Raw genomic sequence first — 18,336 nt, 5'->3', positions numbered from 1 at the left:
CAGCAGCTCCCCCCTCCTTTGGCTGGAGCATCAGAGCATCCCCCTCACAGCTGGCAGCATGAAGATTTTCGGCAGGCTCGAGTACCTTCTGGTAAGGAGCTTGGTCTGGAGGGGATTTGGCTGACGGAGAGAGTGTGCGGGAGCTTTGGAGAAGTTAGCGGTGTTAGCAGGACTGGTTCTCCCCGTGTGCCGGTGGGGGAGGCGAGTTAGTACTTTGGAGACTTGAATGTGTTTGGCACCCGGTGCACAATTTGAAGGTCTCTGAGCATTTTCTCCCAGCCAGTTGGAGAGTGGGGGCACCATGCCTCTGCAGGTAGGAATAGAAACAAAAGGACTGTCAATTGGACTCTTCCAGGTCTGTCTGTGGACGCTGTATAGGAATGTGTTTGGCTGGGTTTGCCTGCAGGACCTGTCTGTGCTCACAGGGTCATGATGTCTGCAGTGTGTCTGCACAAAGAGGGGTTACAGAGACACAGGGATCATCACCTTTAGAAAGTGCTTTATTATTCATGTGTGTCTGGACCGTGTATGTCCTTGTGTCCCTTTGTGAAATGTGTCTGTGTGCATACATGCCGAATATGCAGAGCCATGTGATTTTACACGTAAAATGGGCATTTACGGCTACAGAATGCTCACACCTCATACCGTAGTGACATGCAGAATCATGCAGAGCATCATACTGCATTTATTTGCACGTACCGTATATTATATACGGACACATGTCTGTGTGCAATGCAGCGTGCATGACATAACTGTTATTTAGGAGAATCACTCAATGTTTTGCAAATAAAGAGGGTACTTTTGGGTAGAACTACTGGGTCACCTCTGAGGCAATGCACCGCAGGTGCTTTCTATTTCCTATTGCTCAAATCATCATTAGTAAGGAGGTTTGCTTATAAAGAAAGTATACACAAGCCCATTGGGGCGTCTTTCCATCTCTGCAATAAAAAGCATGAAATGGTGAATATGACAATTAATTCTGAGCTCTTACACAGCACTTTTCATCCTAACAAAGGAGGTCCGTATTGTCATTAGAATTCATAGGACGGGGGGGTGGGGGCATTGCTATAACATTGTGTGCTATTTTAGAGAAGGTCCCATCCTACGGGTCTCCTCTCCTCCAGCTACTGCCCCTACCAGGACAGGTTGAGACCTTTTCTAGGGAACTAACAGTGAGTCTCTTACTTCACCAGCACGGAGTTGCCAGAGGTTCACAGCCTGGGCTCTCCCTTTGAAGAAGACTTGCCTGAAAGGGGCAGAGGGGATATTTCTGTTCTTCATTTTACATCTGTTCACTTTAACTGGAGGTTTATTGAATTGGACTGGTCTCTTCTGCATGCATGGTTGGCGCCGCATAAGCAATTGAATGAACTTGTCTGCCACATCCAGTGCAAAGCCCCTGCTGTGGATGCCTCCTGGATAGGGACAAGTGGATGCTTAAAGGGACAGCCCTTGGAGGAACCTTTTAATTTCTTTTTCCCAGTGTCCTTTGCAAGTGACCATGCCCTTGCTGATTTTTCTGCCTTTTCATTCGCCAGTTTAAAAGTATGCTTACTGAGGCCTTTTTTCCATGTCCCTCTGGATGGGACTCTTGGAATTCGTTACCTCATTGTTGTTCCTTCAGCAGAATTCAATGAACTGCCATGGAAACCATTGTGATGTCATTTATTAAAAGCCATCAGTTCCCAGCCTCGAGAGTATAAATTCAAAGCAATGGGGCTGGAAGGGGCAGGGGCCATGAGGTAGGCCCAGCTTGATTTATTGAAACTGTGTGCAAGCAAAGAGAACAGAAGATGCCAGATCTGCTTTCTTATTTTGGAGTGTGGCTGGTTTCTTTTCCTGTTGTGCGCTCCAAACGGTTGCCCTGGTAGCTACCTCACCATTGCATAGACAATTGTAGCCAGATACTATTTGGAAAGTGATTCCCCCCCACAACCTCCCAGGCTATTTCCCTGACTTAATGGTGATAGAAGATAACATGGTGATACACAGTCAAGCAGCAGAGATGGGCATGGTGCAAAACATGCCAGTGGAGCAATCAGTTTAAATTTAACTAAAAATTAGAGCAAGCTTGCCCGGTCATCTCACACAGCAATGATGTTAAGGGGCTGACAAAAGACAGTCCATTAAAACCAAAGCTGATTCTCCTTCTAGGACATGTGCAGTTAGGTAGGAGATGACACAATAGCAGAAGACCCCTGTAGAGCCTGTAATGTGAGCCTTTTGCCTTGCTCATTCAGCCCCTTTAAACTCTCAGGAAGGTCACTCTATGGGAACGGCTCGGTGGGGTTACCTATTCTTTCCCCCTCAGTGAGTCCCACAGATGGGCTGCTTGGTTTGCAAAGAAAAAGACTGATTTTCTTTCTCCCTCTACTTGGAGCAGAAGTCTCCAGCTGGGTTTGTTGTATCCCCTCTGCTCGAGGGTTGGCTGAAGGGACTCCAGCCAGGGCTCTTTGACTTGTCCCCACAAGGCCAGCAGCAATAAATGCTTCTTTCAGTGAATGGTACCCAGGTTGTAGCCATATTGGTCTAGAGGAAAAGGCAATCAGGACTCACAGTAGAGGTGATATCTATTATTAGCAATTAAAGACATTTTTTACAAAAATCTTGTTGGTTTAAGAATAGATATCATCTCTACTACACGTCCTGATTGTCTTTCAGTGAATAGCACGTGAGGGTTAGACATAGAAAGCACATCTACACGAGATGTTTACTGTGGAGTGGACTAATTAGCTGTAGTAAATGTCTCGGCGTCTACACACGCAGTGCTGTTAGGCTGGAGTAAACTAATAAACTCTGCAGCAGGATAGTATGTGTAAATACAAGTACTATTCTACTGTGGAGTTTTTTACTCCCCAGCAGCTCATGTGCAGATGTTGCCTTCGCTGGCTGGGGCACAAGGGTGCTTCAGTGCAGGGGCTGCCCGCCAGCTAGCACCACACTGGAGCACCCTTGTGCCCCAGCCAGCCCTTCTGCAGCATGTTGAGCCACGTTGGAGCAGCCCCAGGCTGGCAGGCTGATCCCCAGGCCCCTTGCCAGCCAGGGATGCTCCAACCTGGCTCAACATGCTGCAGTCCTGACCACATGTGTAAACACAGTATGTGGGAGCAATAAACTCCTGTGTAATAAGTGCCGAGTCTTACAAGGAAAGGCTGAGGGACATGGGACTCTTCAGCCTGGAGAAACGAAGGCTCAGGGAGGACTTGGTGGCAGCCTGTAAGTATGTAAGAGGTGTGCACTGGGAACTGGGAGAATGTCTGTCCATCAGGGCAGCACCAAGGGAAGACAAGGTGTAATGGTCACAAACTCCAGGAAGACTGTTTTAGGCTGGACATAAGAAAAAACTTGTTTACCGTCTGAGTCCCCAGAGTCTGGAATAGACTCCCCCGGAAGTGATGGAAGCACCTGCTCTGGACACCTTTAAGATACCCTTGGATGTGTATCTTGCTAGGATCATTTGACCCCAGCACCCTTTCGTCAGCTTGACCCGATGATCTTGCGAGGTCCCTTCCAGCCCTAATATCAATGAAATCTATTAATTTTGCACGTGTACACATGCCCAGAGAAGGGCAAGTCTGTCGGGTATAGTTTGCAGACCAACAATATGTAGCTAGGACTGCCCTGTGGTGTTATTCAAACCCACCTGGCCATATTATTTCCTCAGGGGCCTGAAAAAGCTTTTCAGGGGCTTGAAAAAACTTTCCCTGCTGATGCTGGGAAGACCCTGAGGATTAGCATTTGGGAATGCGACTTTGCCAGTTAGGCAGCTATTCTAGCAGCAATTCTTCTGTTCAAACCCTGTTTCTCTGTCCCCTCTACTTTCAGTGGCCAGCATGCTAGGGTGAGGTACAACCATGAATGCACTGGAATCAGTTTTTAAAGCATCCCAGCTGATTTTCACTGTCAGATTTTTTTTATATTGATTAACTTTAATTAATAACATGATTAGATTTTTAATAAAAGAGGAGTAAGGAGCTGAGAAGATGCTGGGGGCTTAGATCCAGCAGGGTTGCCCAGATGTTATGCTACCAAGTCTTGAACTGGAAGGGTTAAACCTCTCTTTAAGACAAAAGGTTATTTTGCCTCTGCGTGTCTCTCCTAATGGATCTGACTTCCATTTTCCTCCAGCAGATAGCAATCAATCCTCTCTGATGCCATCTGTGACTGGAAGGGGTGTTTAACGCACCACGCAATCGAATTGTGCCTTGGTTACCTTCAAGTTATCTAAGCCGTTTCCAAAATTTCTCTTTTTTTCTCTGCCTTGTTGAGAAAGGGAAAATGATTCTTGGGTTTTTTGTTTTTTTTGGGGGGAGTGGATTCTGGATTTTTCCCTTTTCTCCCACTGCAGTGTGGTCGGAGTGGCTAAATGAAACATAGTCAGTGATACCTGCGGGATATGCGCAAGGGTATGTTATTAGAGACAGTGTGGACAGGTGCTATCCCTCACATCTCTTCCTCTACTTAGATGTAGTTCGCAAATCCAGCTTATTGCTCCAGGGCCTACATGCTGCCTTCCGCTGCCCTTGTGCATCTTGGCTGATGTCAATGGAGCTTCCTGGGACTTTCACCACTGCAAGTATGCAAAGAGTTTGTCCCACAGACTGTCCTTGATAAAGAAAAGGGGTTCGAAGAGAAAAAGGGTTCTTGAACTAGTGCAGCCAGATGTCTTTCTCCTTAGCCACGTGCAGCTCTCAGTTTCCTATTAGCAGTGTACATACTGTGTGTGTGTGTGTGTGTGTGTCTCTCTCTCTAGACTGGTACAAGTCAGAGCTGTTTGGAAGGCAAAGAAGCTCTCTACATGCTGTTGATCATTTTGTGCCCAAATGCATGCTGTCGCCAATTTTTTTTCCAGGCGGTTTTGTGGAACGATGTGCTGCACGATCCTAGCTCGAGCTAATTAAAACAGAGTGAAGTGCCATTCGTATAAACAAACGCAGGGCTCAATTCACACCTGGGTTGAGCCCAATTGACTTTTTTGTTTATTTACCCCCACGATGCATATGGCCTATCTGTTCTCGCCTTCATCAGCAAGGCTCTTTCCTTTCCCTTAACAAGTGGTGTTTATCTGAGGGCAGCTGAAGAAGTCCTGCTAGCATACAGGGTCCCCGGTAAGAGCTCTTCTCGAAAGTGAAGCACTGCAGGGTGACTGTTTTAAAGAGCATTTGCCGTCCACAGGGAAGCTCCTCTGGAGGGTGGCGCTGGTTGGGTGCTTATGGTATTTACGGTAAAACACACAGGCCGGATTCTCATCCCATTCACACCAGCCTCGAGCTGGAGCGATTCCACCGCCACCAGTGGAGCCAGCTGGGAATTTGTGCTGCTTCAAGCAAGATCCCTCCAGTCTTTGTTTGCGATACGACGGAAAAGCAGCCACAAAGGAGACCACATGGGATCTACCTCCTTTAATGGCAAGTAAATTTGAAGTGGAGTGGCCCTCTCTAATTGGAGCATTACAGCATAGCTTCTCCTGGCTAATTGGGCATCCTGCTGTCTTTTCAAGGAATGACTCAGGCTTGTCCCATTATATCTCCTCCTTCTCTATCAGTATTATTCTTATTATGACACCTCCCTGGCAAGCTGGCATCACCAAACATAGAAATAAGTCATCCTAATGAGACTGAAGTGCATGTTGCCTAGCAACCCAACCTCGCTGGGTTCTTTATATGCTGAGCTGGAAAAGGCACTTAAGCTAATGGTGCCGCTTCTCACCATAGTGTGGTTGGTCCTGTGAAACAAGCAATGCAAGGAGAAATATTTGTGTGCGGGGGAAGCAATTAGAGTACTTGAATATAGTGGAAGAGAGGTCGGCTTGGTGCTCCAGGGCGGTGGGGGAAGTCATTCAGAGTCCATGACCTGGTTTCCCATGGGCAGGAGACATGGTCCTCTCCAGGGAGCAGACCTTCCCATGTATTGCTGTAGCCTTCTCTCTTCCTGGCTGTCCCCATCTGGGAGGACTGGTGTAACAGTGTCAAGCGCAGAAAGGCAGCTCAGGTTGGTAGAGTAGCATGGCATAATGGGACATGGGGTAGAGAGAGATGTGATTGAGAAGCCTCTGTTTGCCTGGGAAATTAGAAATAGCATGGAGTGCTAAGGAATGAGAGAGTTACTGTTTCCTTTATTCCTCTTTTTGCTGTGATCGGAGCCATAGGCACTGGCAGGGCACACCATCACCAGATATACAGGGTACCTTCACTGAGCAGCACCCCACTGTCAGTTCCCTTCCAGCTGAAGATTGCATTTAGAGCTTGGAAATTTTCAGCCATCAAGAGATACCAACCCACCCAGCCTCTCTTTCCTTAGCTGCTGCATAACCACAGCCTTCCCTGGAGGAGGAGCAGTAGTTAACCACATTTATGTGGCTTCCTCTGAACAATAGAAACAGCTAAGGCTATTGGAGTGAAAATAGCTAATGGCTCCCAGTGATGGTTGCAATCTGCTAAAGTGGGGGACTGCTGGAGTGGAGCGTCCTGTGAGGCATGGATTCTGCTGGGAGGGTTTTCAGGAGCATTGTGTTCAATACACCTGCCCAAGGACAGTGCTTTGTGGAGAATGCTTGTGTCAAAATGCTGATGACTGTCTTCAGAAGAGGGTGCAGTTGTGCCTAAGCCTGGCCGGTCAGATTCTGACCCCAGAAAAAAAAAGCATTTGGAGCTGCAACAAACTGACTGAGTCCAGTGCCCCACTGACAATTAGGGTGGCCAGGCAGTTGAAGGAAATAAGGCAAGTACAAATTATGGAAAGGGACATCCATCACCATGACTGCAAAGGACACAGGATCGTATAAATATGCCTACTTCTCTTCTGTCCTGCCTGACCTCAGCTATTTCACTGCTTGGCTTTCACACGGCCAGCCCCATGCACTGCATTCCTGCCTATGGAAGAGCACTTCTTGTTGCCCCAGTCCTGTAACCCTCTGCAATTCCAGCGAGGGCTCCTCAAGCCTGATGTGTATTGCTGTTCCAGTCCTGGAATCACCCAACGCTTTCCCACTACATCTCACTTCCAACTTGAAGCGCTCTGTTTTTCAACCTCTGCACCTCAGACTCCTGGACCAGAGCAAGATGCCATTGTGATGATCATTGCTTAGTACCAAAATGGGAATACTTTCACGATGTAAACTAGACTGCTTTGACGACAAAGGCACAGACCATCAAATCTGTTTTTTCTAGTAATGTAGTCAAGGTTTGGAACTTAGGTCTCCAGAGGGAAACCCAAGTTAAACCATGTTAAACCACTAGGCCAACTACAGGACCTTTTTCTATATTTTCCCTTGGGATATTATTCCTCCCAATCCTAACTGCAGTGTGCTGCTGTGGCATCCAGATTTCCCATGTAGGTAGGGATTTTGATCATCCTCATCACCAGAGCTTCTGTGGCATGGAGTGGTACTGCTGTTGCACACGTTTTCTCAATCTGTTTAAATCTGCAGGACTTCTCCTATGATGACTCCAAGGTGGAATTTAACGTTGATGCCCCCAATGGAGTGGTGATGGAAGGCTACCTCTTCAAGCGAGCAAGCAATGCTTTCAAAACGTGGAACCGGTGAGTAATCAAGCCTGATGCATTTGGTGGCTGGATGAGGGTTTTGATTTTGGCTCAGGACTGGAAGGGCATCTAGCAGTGCCTGGCACTGATTTGGTACATCTCTCGTGACATCTACTTTTGCTGAGATGACTTCAGCAGCTCCAGGCCAATGAGCTTTTCAGTTCAGCGATTTCCTACTGCTAAGCTGTGCTATTGCTTCTCTCTGTGAGTGCTGAACTTGTGGGATTTTGTGATATAATGGCGGGGGACGGGACGCGTCCTGCAATGCTGGCCTGTTTGGGATAGAAATGACTAAACTCATTAAAAAGAGCTAAATGTTTTATGTTTTGTAGGCTGTAAAGATAATTTGAAGGATAAACTGGCTTTTCCTGGCTTCTTAATGCTAAGTTCCCACCAAAATTCAGGAAATCTTTCTTTTAGTATCACTTCCATATTTTCCCACTTTCCTCCAGTCCAGTGAAGTGTTACTGCTGGAAGTGGCATGTGGGACTGCTTGCTTTCATTGGGACTAGCCTGTTTCTTTTTTTGTTTGGTTTTTTTACTGAGAACTGGTATACTCCTAATGGGCTTGGCTTGAGAAACAAAAACCTGCCTGAGGTTCACTGCACCTTTGCAAAAGTCAAAAAGCATGACAGTGAGCAGCTTCCTTGATGGGCCAGCTACCAGGCTCCATGCTTGGAAGGCAGGACACAAAGCAGCTGGAGTCGGGCCCCAGGAAAGCTGTACAGTTGTAACCATCAAGAGGAACATCTAACACAGCAGGACAAACATGACTTTTGAGAGCTGCTTGTATCAGACAGCTTTGTTTTGCAAGGCAATGAGAGGTGGGAGCCTGGAAACGTCAGCTGTGCAGCAAGGAGCGGAGATCTGCTCCCTCCAGGCACTGACCCTTCTGCTAGTCCCTTATAAATATTTCAGATGATGTTTCATTTGAAATGCTAGCCTGCCTTCTACAGTAGAGCTCCCCGGGACCTTGGAGAAGTGCAGGCAAGAGGGGGATTTCATGTTCTTTCTTCGATTGATGTCAGTAAGCCTGGCATCCCTTGGGCAAGGCATGGGGCCTCACTTGAACTGCTGCAAGTGAAAGTGGGGTTCAAGCCATCAGATTCTATTTCTAGCATGTGAAATCAGTGCCTCTTTGACCCCCAACTCTTGACACGGCAGTATAATGACAGGCTCCTGAGAGCATGGGTTTCTGAGCACGATCAGGGTATATTCTGCAGTGAGGCAGAGATGTGTTGCTGCCCTGTTGGAGCAAACCAGAAAGTGCTGAACAGTTCCTGGCATGTGCATACATGGCCCACCCTTTCTCAGCCAGGAGGCGGCAAGTTGATGTCATGCCTAGGGGGAGAAACGTTGTTCAAAGTCATTCCTTCCCCCTCCAGATCGTTACCCCAGACTCACACTGAGCCTGTCTTGCAGAGTCCAGCATGGTTTGGTCTAATGTTTCTGCACCAAGGCTTTTCCATTTGCATGACATTCAAGTGCATCGTGTGCACCTCAGGGGCTCCTGAGGGACCTAAAGCCAAAGTGACATATTCCTGTGAGAACAGCTGCTCCCCGGAGATACTCAGCCCAGCATTGCAGAGGTTTGCATATGGTGCTCGCAAGCCCATGAGCTATAACTCATCTGAGCTGGACCTCAGAATGATTTGTGGGTCAGCCCTCAGCATTTCTGATGTAAAGCTGGAGAAGGTACCCTAGACTTATCTCAAAGGCACCTTCTTCTGCAGGGAGGCAGGCTTTTGTTTCTTTCCAATATACCTGACAAATCTGGGGCGAAAGTGGGATGCTTCAGCTATTCATAGCAATCTGTATCCCGCACATTCAAATTCAAGCTATTCGCATCCATCTGCATTCTCCCTACACATTCCAGCTATTCATAGTCTTCCATACCTCCACATCACAGCTATTCACAGCCACAGCCCCCCTTCATCCCACCTACTTAGAGCCCTCCACATCCCCCCCTACCCCATACATAGAGAGATGTGACCATGATTTCAGGAGCCCTGGGAAAAAAGCCTCTGTGAGAAACTGCGGATGCTTCCTCAGCCTGGCAAAGGGTGTTTGTGCCCAAAAGCTTGCAAAGAAGACTGCTTTCCAACTATTTGAGTTGGTCTAATAAAAGATACCAGATTTACCCAAAGCACCTTGTCCGCCGATGTCCTTAGACCAACACGGCTACAACCTTTACCCCTGTGAGAAACATATGCACCTGTACAAACCAAAGCCTAAGAGTTCAGGATAAGAACCAGCACTGTATGCCAGTGCATGCCCTAAAGCTGTTGCCCCAGCCAGGAAATCCAAATGGAAAGAGACTTGGGACTGCGAGAAGTGGCATCCAGGCTCACAGTTTCAGAAAGCAGACTTCTGCTTGGCTTCCTGTGACAGAAAAGATCCTGGAGGATACACCACTGCCACTGTCAGGGGGGATGGCTGTCACAACAGGGAGCGCAACGAGCTGCAGATCCAAGCTTATTCACAAGCTGATCAAAAGAGGCTACTGAGCAAGTGAAAAGGCCTCTCATTACCTCCGTTCCTCTGATTCCTGGCAGACAGTACATCTTTTATTAATGTCACCTTTTATCTCTCTCTAATGTCTCCGCAAAGATAGAAATAGAAGTGTCGCTCATTTTGTTTTCCCAGGAAAATGAATTCTTTTGCATGTTGAAGGCAAGGTGCAAGTCTAAATAATGTTTAAATTCATAGTTTCATAGCCTTAATTCAAGGCTTTCTGACTCTTTCCTCACCCAGCTGCATGCCCATCCTTCATGGAACGTAGCCTCTCAGCTTTCTGCTTCCCAGAGAGATAACTGTATAGGGAAATCACAGGAATGGAGTGAGACCATCTGCATTATATTCCTTAGTTTGACATAGACAAATCAGTTAGCTTCTATGCGTACCTTCATTTTTCCAGCATAAGATGCTCGGAAATTCTGTGGTGGTGTGTGCTACTAGGGATGATAGGTGGGTGGATGGGTGGACTTCCGTAACATGCTGATAAAATCCAGAAACATTTGCCGTGGCAAATCAAAGCTGTACCCTTGACTCAGTGGCATTTCTCTGGTGGTCCCTCCTGTTATACAATGGATTTTGAAATTTTCGTGGACTTTTCAGGGAATATCCTGGATAACAATGATCAGAACTCTGTTGATTTTGGTGAAAGACAACTGCCCCCAGAAAAGCCTAACTTCCTCTAATCTAAATGTTATCTAGGCTCTGGGGCAGTGACCTCACAAACGTCATCATGTGAAGATACATAACTGAGGCAGTGACGTCAGGGACAGAGCTACCCCGAAGATGGGGTAACGGTGTGACTTTAGGGTTAGGGTTAAAGCCAGGGATTGGAATGCACATTCGGTGAGTCTGATTTGGGTGGAAATCAGACTGTTGGAAGCTTGTAGCAGATCATCCCTCACTCCTGTTTCAGCCAGTTCCCTGCTCCTAATGCAGCCATATACCACCCTAACGTGAAGCTTGCAGCCCCCTTGCTGGCTGTAATGGGGTCAGGGAGACTACTTGGGTGGATATATCTGTGCAAACAATAAAGTATATGATTCTCTAACACTACCTCTTTCTCTCAACCTGTCTTTCCTTTCTAGAAATGTATCCACAGACATATCCAGGACATGTGTCCCCATAGCATCTCAGTGCTAAATGCTGTCATTCAGTCATCTTGCAAAGCACTTGTTTGTTCTCAGAAGGAGAGTGCTATAAAAATGCAAGGCTTCATTACCCGGGTCATATCTTCCATGATTCTTGGAATGAATGGCATTATTTTGCAAAAGCAGAGATGTCCTGTCCTTCAGGGGAAAGGTGGCTGCATCTCACCTTTTCACATTGTTACTAATCACTTGCTCCGATGCCTCTTCTTTCCTCCCTGTCTCTCCTCAGGAGGTGGTTCTCCATACAGAACAGCCAGCTGGTATACCAGAAGAAGCTAAAGGTCAGTGAGCTTGCCCCAGGTGACATGAGCAGATTAGTCATCTCATCTGATGCCCTGCTGTTTGGGGATGAGCAGGGGGCGGAGGATGAATTTGAAGCTCTGACAGCAAGCGTGGTCTGAAATTTCCACTCTGATATTTCCTTGCTCAGAACCCAAGCTGTTCCGAGAACCGCATGGCAGGGATCAGTGGATAAATCACTTTGGCATTGCTGTCTAACAGAGGAAATGAGTGGCCATGTTCCCAGGACCCCTGTTTCTTAAACGTTCAGCTGATTGCTCTTTCTATTGGTTTCCCCCTGCACCTCTCTTTTTCACTCCTGGTATTGGAGACGCCATGAGAATACCTGTTCTTAGAGCATTTCCAGGATGGTCCGAATAAAAATGCAGCAGAACTTGTGCTGCTGTGAGGTCTGGCATCCTGGTGTTGGAGAAAGTGCCAAGCTGCCTGCAGTCCACAGACAGGTGCCCATTTTCTTTCTTTTTAGGATGTCCTCACGGTAGTGGTGGAAGACCTGCGTCTCTGTACTGTCAAGCCCTGTGAAGATATAGAAAGGAGGTTTTGCTTTGAGGTTGTCTCCCCTACCAAGTAAGTTTTGGGGCTTTTTCTGGCCATAGAACAAAGTAGTGTGATTAGGTGGGGAATTGTAGGGCAACCGGCAAGCGGACACTGGCCGGCCTACAACTCATTGGGAGAGAGCAGGCTTCCTTGTGCTTTGAGTTGCTATTCTGTAAGGAAGAGGGATTGTCCTGGAGAACCTAGAAGCAGCAACATTAGACGCAGGCCCCAGTCAGAGAGTTTGAATCTGCTTTTCTAAATCCAAGCCTGCACCTGAAAGGCTGAAAAGTTTGAAGTGGGCAAAGGGGTTGCAATCCAGGGCTTGTGAAATGCATAACTACATCTGGGTTTGGGCTCCAAACACCCCCAACTCCAAGAGGGTTAAAAATCTGGTGCTCTGGCTCTATACTCATCACAAGAGGAATGAAGGGGCAATGCCATCCCTGCCTCCCTTGCATGGATCTAGCTAGTGAGGAGGAGCAGACACAAGCAGTGTAAAAGGGACTTTCTCCTGAGGTCCACCAGATTTTTGCTGGGAGAGACTGAGAGGTGCTTCTCGCCAAGTGGGGCAGGTGGAAAGGAGGGAGGCAGAGGAGTGCAAATGTCACCAGCTGTCACGCAGCGGTGTTTGGAGACAGCTCATCAGACAGAGAGCAGCCAGTCCTGCTGAATAATGCCTGAAGGGAATTTATAATGGACTGGGCCAAGTGTCTGCTCTCTCTCACATGGTGCTGCGTTACCAGCATTTCTCCCTGAGTTGCATGAAAGCATCAGGGCAGAGGAAGGGGGAGGGTTGAGGAAAAGGTGCTGGGGGAAGGAAGGTGTGTGTTTGGCTTGTTTGTGAGGGTCAGAAAGCTTCTGCGAATGTGGGAGGGAAAAGGGAGACGTGATGTGAAGGAAGCGAGCACGTTTGTGCCCGTGTGATGGGGAGGTGGGGGGGGAGTGTGAGTGGGTGTGGGAGGGAAATAGGTTTCCCTTTGATAGTTTAGAGACATCAGATGAAATCTTTCCTAGCCCCAGGGAGGTTCCAGCGGGGAGCTGTGGTGCTTTCATTGCTTATACTGGCCCTACAGCAGGATGTGAGCAGTGACCCGCGGTCCAGTGCTGTGAGGGGTGCTCCAGCATCTCTCTGACCCTGCTGCGGCCAAGAGGGGAGCTGGCTGGGACATCTTATAGTGAAACCTCAAGGAAGGAGAATGAGAGCAGCCTTGTGGGCAATGATGGGGGGGAATGGATGGTGTCCGGGAAACGGAAATAATCTCGGAGATGAACTGCTGCAGGCTGCTTGCTGTCCCTGTTGGGTTTGCCCAAGGGAGTTGGGCACAGAGAAAAGTGCTGAGCTTGTCTAGCTGGCTGTAAATAAAATTCAGGTGCCCAGTGCAGCTGCAGCTCCCTTCCCATGGCTTTTTACCAACCCGTTGTTCTGTGGCCTCTTCCCTGACAGAAGCTGCATGCTGCAAGCCGACTCGGAGAAGCTGCGCCAGGCCTGGATCCAGGCGGTTCAGGCAAGCATTGCCTCCGCATACCGGGAGAGCCCTGACAGCTACTACATCGAAGTGAGTCAGACGGCGGGCACTGAGGCTAGTCATGCAGCTCACAATGTCTAGCAGGCATGGGCACTGTGGGGAGGGGGCCAGGTGCTGCTGAGCACACAGGGCAGACCAAATCAGAGCCAAGAGTAAAGAGCAGTCCTGAAGCCTTTGCCTTCCTCACATCCTCCTCCCAAGGACTCACTGCCCTGCAGGATGTTTTCCCTTAAGGAGCACTGTGGCCTTTTGAAGGGGGTTGCTGCTCTGTGTTGCTATATGGGGGCACAGGTTGGCAGCACAGGTGAATAATTACCAGTTCATATTGTTCCCAGACTCTGGTTCAAAGGGGATGAGCCGAACAGGTATCCTCATCCCTGGCTTTCCTTAACTAATGCTGCTTCAGGCTTCTCTATCTGGCACTTTCCCCCTGTGACTATGAGGTATAAAACCCACTCTGGAATTTGAGTGCTTCTCAGTATGATTGTAGAGTACCTCTGGAACAACAGAAATGACCTTCATTCAAATAATCAAGCCTCTTGAACTACGCTACATCTAGCTTCCCAGAGTCTGAGACCAGTCAGAGGCTGGGCTGCAAAGCACACAGTCCGTCCCCTTGTCTCCCTGCAGAGACTGGACCGGACTGCCTCCCCATCTACTAGTAGCATTGACTCTGCCACGGACTCCCGGGATCGCAACGTGAAGGGAGAGACCATCCTGCAGAGGGTCCAGAGCATTCCTGGAAATGACCAGTGCTGTGATTGTGGTCAGTCGGATCCCCGGTGGGCCAGTATCAACCTGGGCATTCTGCTGTGCATCGAGTGCTCTGGGATCCACAGGTACTGTGCAAACACAGTCTTAGCGGCTGGGTGCTTTGCTTCCCTGCCTCTGGGGGGGATGCCTGTGTTATAGCTGACTTGTGTTTACAGAGCCATGTTCAAAGGCACAGAAGGTTGCAGCACCTCTTTGTGTGCGTGTGCATGCATGCTCATATGCACAGGCATATCTCTCTCTCATACACATGCATGCACACATGCACACGCTTCATCAGACCTATATATTTCATGCATGTGTATATGTATGTGTGTGTGTGTGTGTGTGTGTATACACACACACACACACACACATATACATATATATACACATATACATGCATACATATATATATACACATATACATACACCTCCCCCCCCCCCGGGTAACAGTTTCTACCTCCTGTGTATGTTGAGTAGATCTGCACAAATAAGGAACCATAAAGCACATCACTAAATGGCCTGATTTGTGATCTTGACTGGAATGAAACTACTTCAACTTCGCATTTTAAAATACAGGATCACTCAAAAGTCTGCAGCAATTATAGAAGGCGCAATTATCCTGGAAGTTATCTATCCTATTTTCCCTGTGAAAATTGTAGTTAAGATAAAGGAGTGTTCTGGAAGTCAGAAGACCTAGATTTTATTCCCAGCTGCTATTGACTTTCATTGGATAAATTGTTCAGCTGCTCTGGCCTTTCTGCATTTAAACCTTACATGCTGTTGTGAAGCACTTTGAGATCTTCAGGTGCAAAGTGCTGCATAAATGTAAAGTGTTCCTGCTTTTAACCCCCTCTAATAACAAACCATGGGCACCCAGCTTAGCTCTCCTAAAAAACCTTACCACAACAAGCCAGCAGGCACGTGTCATGGTAGGATACAAATTTCAAATAAGGAAACATATTTCCCTTCCAGATTTCCAAGGGCTAATTCTAATTAGGGAGTATAAATATAAACATAAAACAATTGAAAGCTAAGTATCTCAGTAGGGTGCCCTTATCGCACAAGGCATTAAATAGAGCTATGGGAACTCCCCGCAGGGGAGGGAACTGTTCTGTATGTGCATGGTTCTGCCTCTCTCTCAATCTGTGACTTGCATTGTATGCGTATGAATTGCGCTCACTTCCATTCATTCTGCCACCTGCTCGGGGCTCCTCTTTGATGTACAAAGTCTGCTTTGAAGCCTACAACCGTTCCCCGTCTCCCCTTTGGTTCTCCAGGAGTCTGGGCGTTCACTGTTCCAAGGTCCGATCTCTCACGCTGGATTCCTGGGAGCCAGAGTTACTGAAAGTGAGTGCTGGTTTTCAGTGTCAGAGCTGGGGCAGAATCCCTCTCTTGGGGCCAAGGATGAAAGGAATTGCAGTGCCTTTGCTGACTGCTTTCTCCCTCCCCTGCCCTATTGCAGCTGATGTGTGAGCTGGGGAACACCACCATGAATCAGATTTATGAAGCACAGTGTGAAGAGCTGGGACTGAAGAAGCCCACGTCAGGGAGCTCCCGGTAAGTCTGAGCCCCTCTGCTTATCTTCTTCCAGTGCTTCCCCACAGCTCTGTCCTTGAGGTTCTGGCCATGGGGTCAGTAGGGATCCTGTTTTTCCACGTGGAAGAGCTGCAGAAAAGGGAAAAGAAAGGGATTAGATTAGCCCTACACGTGCCTGTTGGACAGCAATGGTGTGCAGTGGACAGCGCAAAAGGGAGACCACTGAACAGTTCACAGTACTGGTTAGTTTTGCTGCTTTGGTACTGGGAATCTGCTTCATTTTTTGCAGTAGACACCCTTCTTCCCATTTTACCTCCCCCTGTCTCCATGCTACCTGCCAGGGCACAGCTCTGGTCTCTCAATAGGCTTTTCCATGCCCCTACCATGCCCAGGTTTCTGCCTTTAACTCCTCTCAGAGTGCTGCCTCTCACAGCACTTGCCATTGAGCTGCATGGCATATCCCCCAGCCTAGATCTGTGAATGGGTGGGATCCATCCGTGGTCGTTCAGCATCTCTGATAACCAGGCTCTTTATTAGGAAGCCTGACTGGGCCACTGGGTTTCAGGATTCTGCCTTTAGTGACATGCCCCAGGCCCAGAGTGAGTCTATGGCAGAACTGGGGACAGAGCTGTGGTGTGCTGAGGTTTAGGGCTAGGTCCTTCTTGACTTTATTTACAAGGTAGATGTAAAATCCTTGTAAAGAGCAAGAGATCAAGGGAAGCAGTGGCAAGCAAGCATCCTCACATCTTGCCCTAGTGTTACAGTTCTCACTACCCTAAATGACAGGGAGAGGAGTTGCCCTGCAGCTGCAGGGGACCTGGCTTTCACCGTATGGTCCAAGGATCCTGCAGTGGCTGGGCCTTCTTGGCGCTATGAGCTGTGCAGTATATGCTTGCTTTGTTCTCCCTACAGACAAGACAAGGAAGCCTGGATCAAGGTCAAATACGTGGAGAAGAAATTCCTGAAGAAGCTGCCTAACACTGAGGCCCTGGTGGACAACGAGAGGAAACCCCGGCGCTGGAGCGTGAAGAAGTGCCAGCGGCACAACAGCACCACAAAAGCACCCACAGCTCGCAGGAAGTACCGCCACGAGGCAGGAAATGCATCGCCGGCAGCACTGTCATCAGGTGGGAACAGCCCCAGCTTCCCATTTTCCAGTACAACATGCTACACCCATCTGTCCAAACTGCTCCTCATGTTTTTGCAATGCTGCCCTCTGCTCTAGATAGATCTGCTGTGATAAAATATGTGTGATACTGCCTCCCTCTAGTGGCTGCAGCCTTATGAGTGCTCACACCATTGCACAAGCACACCTTTTATATAGCTTTCCAGTTCAATTCCCTTACAAGCTACCTCTTCCAGGCCAGGAAGACGGCATGACCATCTTCCAGGTGGGACCAATACATTGGGATGATCAAAGGTCTCCTGTAAACTGCTTCCTTGATCCTTTACTTGCTTGTTCATCATCATGTCCAGACTATCAACACATTCAGACTAGCTTTATTGTTCTTATTCAGCTGGTCCAGAGCAGAGTCTGTCCTTATGCAGGGTCACCCACTGCCCCAAATGTCACAGTGTAACAGCGGTTTTGCCATGTCCAACAGGCTACTTATTATTTTCTTTGCATAGATCTGCAGGCTCACTTTCCAGGCTCAGATTATACAAACACAAGCATGGGGTTTTCTTTTCCCCTGCTCCTACAAATTTAAACATCCCTCCCTTGCCAACAGCTGCCACACTGGAGAGGAAATTCCGGCGAGACTCTCTCTTCTGCCCGGATGAGCTGGACTCCCTCTTCTCCTACTTTGACACAGGCGCCGGCTCTGGACCACGCAGTAAGTATAAATAGAGGGAGCAGCTGTGCTGCTGGCATGTCTTTATCTCCCACTTCTTCTAGGGCATGTGCATTGCACCAGACTGATGGCAAGGTACCAGCCCTCACTGGAAAGGTGGCCAGTTGACTAGAGAACACACACACACTGGGGCTAACGTTTAAAGAGAGAGTGAGGGGGAGTTACTTGCACTAGCCCTGACCCATTTCCCAATTTTATCACACTTATCTTTTTTTTAAATCTCTTTCCAATCAATCCCTGGTCTTGGTATTTTGGTGGATGGGATTTTTTTTCCATGCCCTTTCTCCCCAACCTGAACATCCCATCAGCTTTTTCTATTTTTTTTTAAGCCAGTCTTACTTTTAACATTTTTTTTAAATTATTTTTGCTTGTGACAATTAACTCCCCTCACATTCCGTCCACCTTCCTCTTAGGTGCCAGCCACATCTCTATGCAGCACCCGCTAGGAGCTGGCCCATGGAGTGGCAGTGGCATTGGTCCCGGTGGGAGCGGTATGCCGTTCCTCCTGGACGGAGGTAAGGTGACGCCATAGCAGCTAGCAGCAAGAGACCCACAGATTTCACTTGTTCCAGGCAAAAGTCAGAGGAAGCGATGTATTCTTTTAAACTACACCATTAG

The 18,336-nt window shown here is 48.1% G+C and overlaps 1 protein-coding gene across 1 annotated transcript in view; it reads left to right on the top strand.

The window, feature by feature from the left end:
• Nucleotides 1-18,336, top strand: part of ACAP3 (ArfGAP with coiled-coil, ankyrin repeat and PH domains 3) — a 91,447-nt gene that overhangs the window by 62,400 nt on the left and 10,711 nt on the right. The window contains exons 10-19 of the mRNA XM_019511826.1: nucleotides 7,430-7,542; nucleotides 11,440-11,491; nucleotides 11,977-12,077; nucleotides 13,492-13,603; nucleotides 14,204-14,412; nucleotides 15,607-15,676; nucleotides 15,792-15,886; nucleotides 16,778-16,992; nucleotides 17,596-17,700; nucleotides 18,132-18,233. Coding sequence (XP_019367371.1) covers nucleotides 7,430-7,542; nucleotides 11,440-11,491; nucleotides 11,977-12,077; nucleotides 13,492-13,603; nucleotides 14,204-14,412; nucleotides 15,607-15,676; nucleotides 15,792-15,886; nucleotides 16,778-16,992; nucleotides 17,596-17,700; nucleotides 18,132-18,233 — 1,174 coding nt within the window. The remainder of the gene's footprint in view (nucleotides 1-7,429; nucleotides 7,543-11,439; nucleotides 11,492-11,976; nucleotides 12,078-13,491; nucleotides 13,604-14,203; nucleotides 14,413-15,606; nucleotides 15,677-15,791; nucleotides 15,887-16,777; nucleotides 16,993-17,595; nucleotides 17,701-18,131; nucleotides 18,234-18,336) is intronic.

Source organism: Gavialis gangeticus, unplaced genomic scaffold, assembly GCF_001723915.1.
Source record: "Gavialis gangeticus isolate Ggan-Ray unplaced genomic scaffold, GavGan_comp1, whole genome shotgun sequence".
NCBI classification, from domain to species: Eukaryota; Metazoa; Chordata; order Crocodylia; family Gavialidae; genus Gavialis; species Gavialis gangeticus.
The sequence above is the reverse complement of the archived record's forward strand: the minus strand, read 5'-3'. Positions and strand labels throughout refer to the sequence as shown.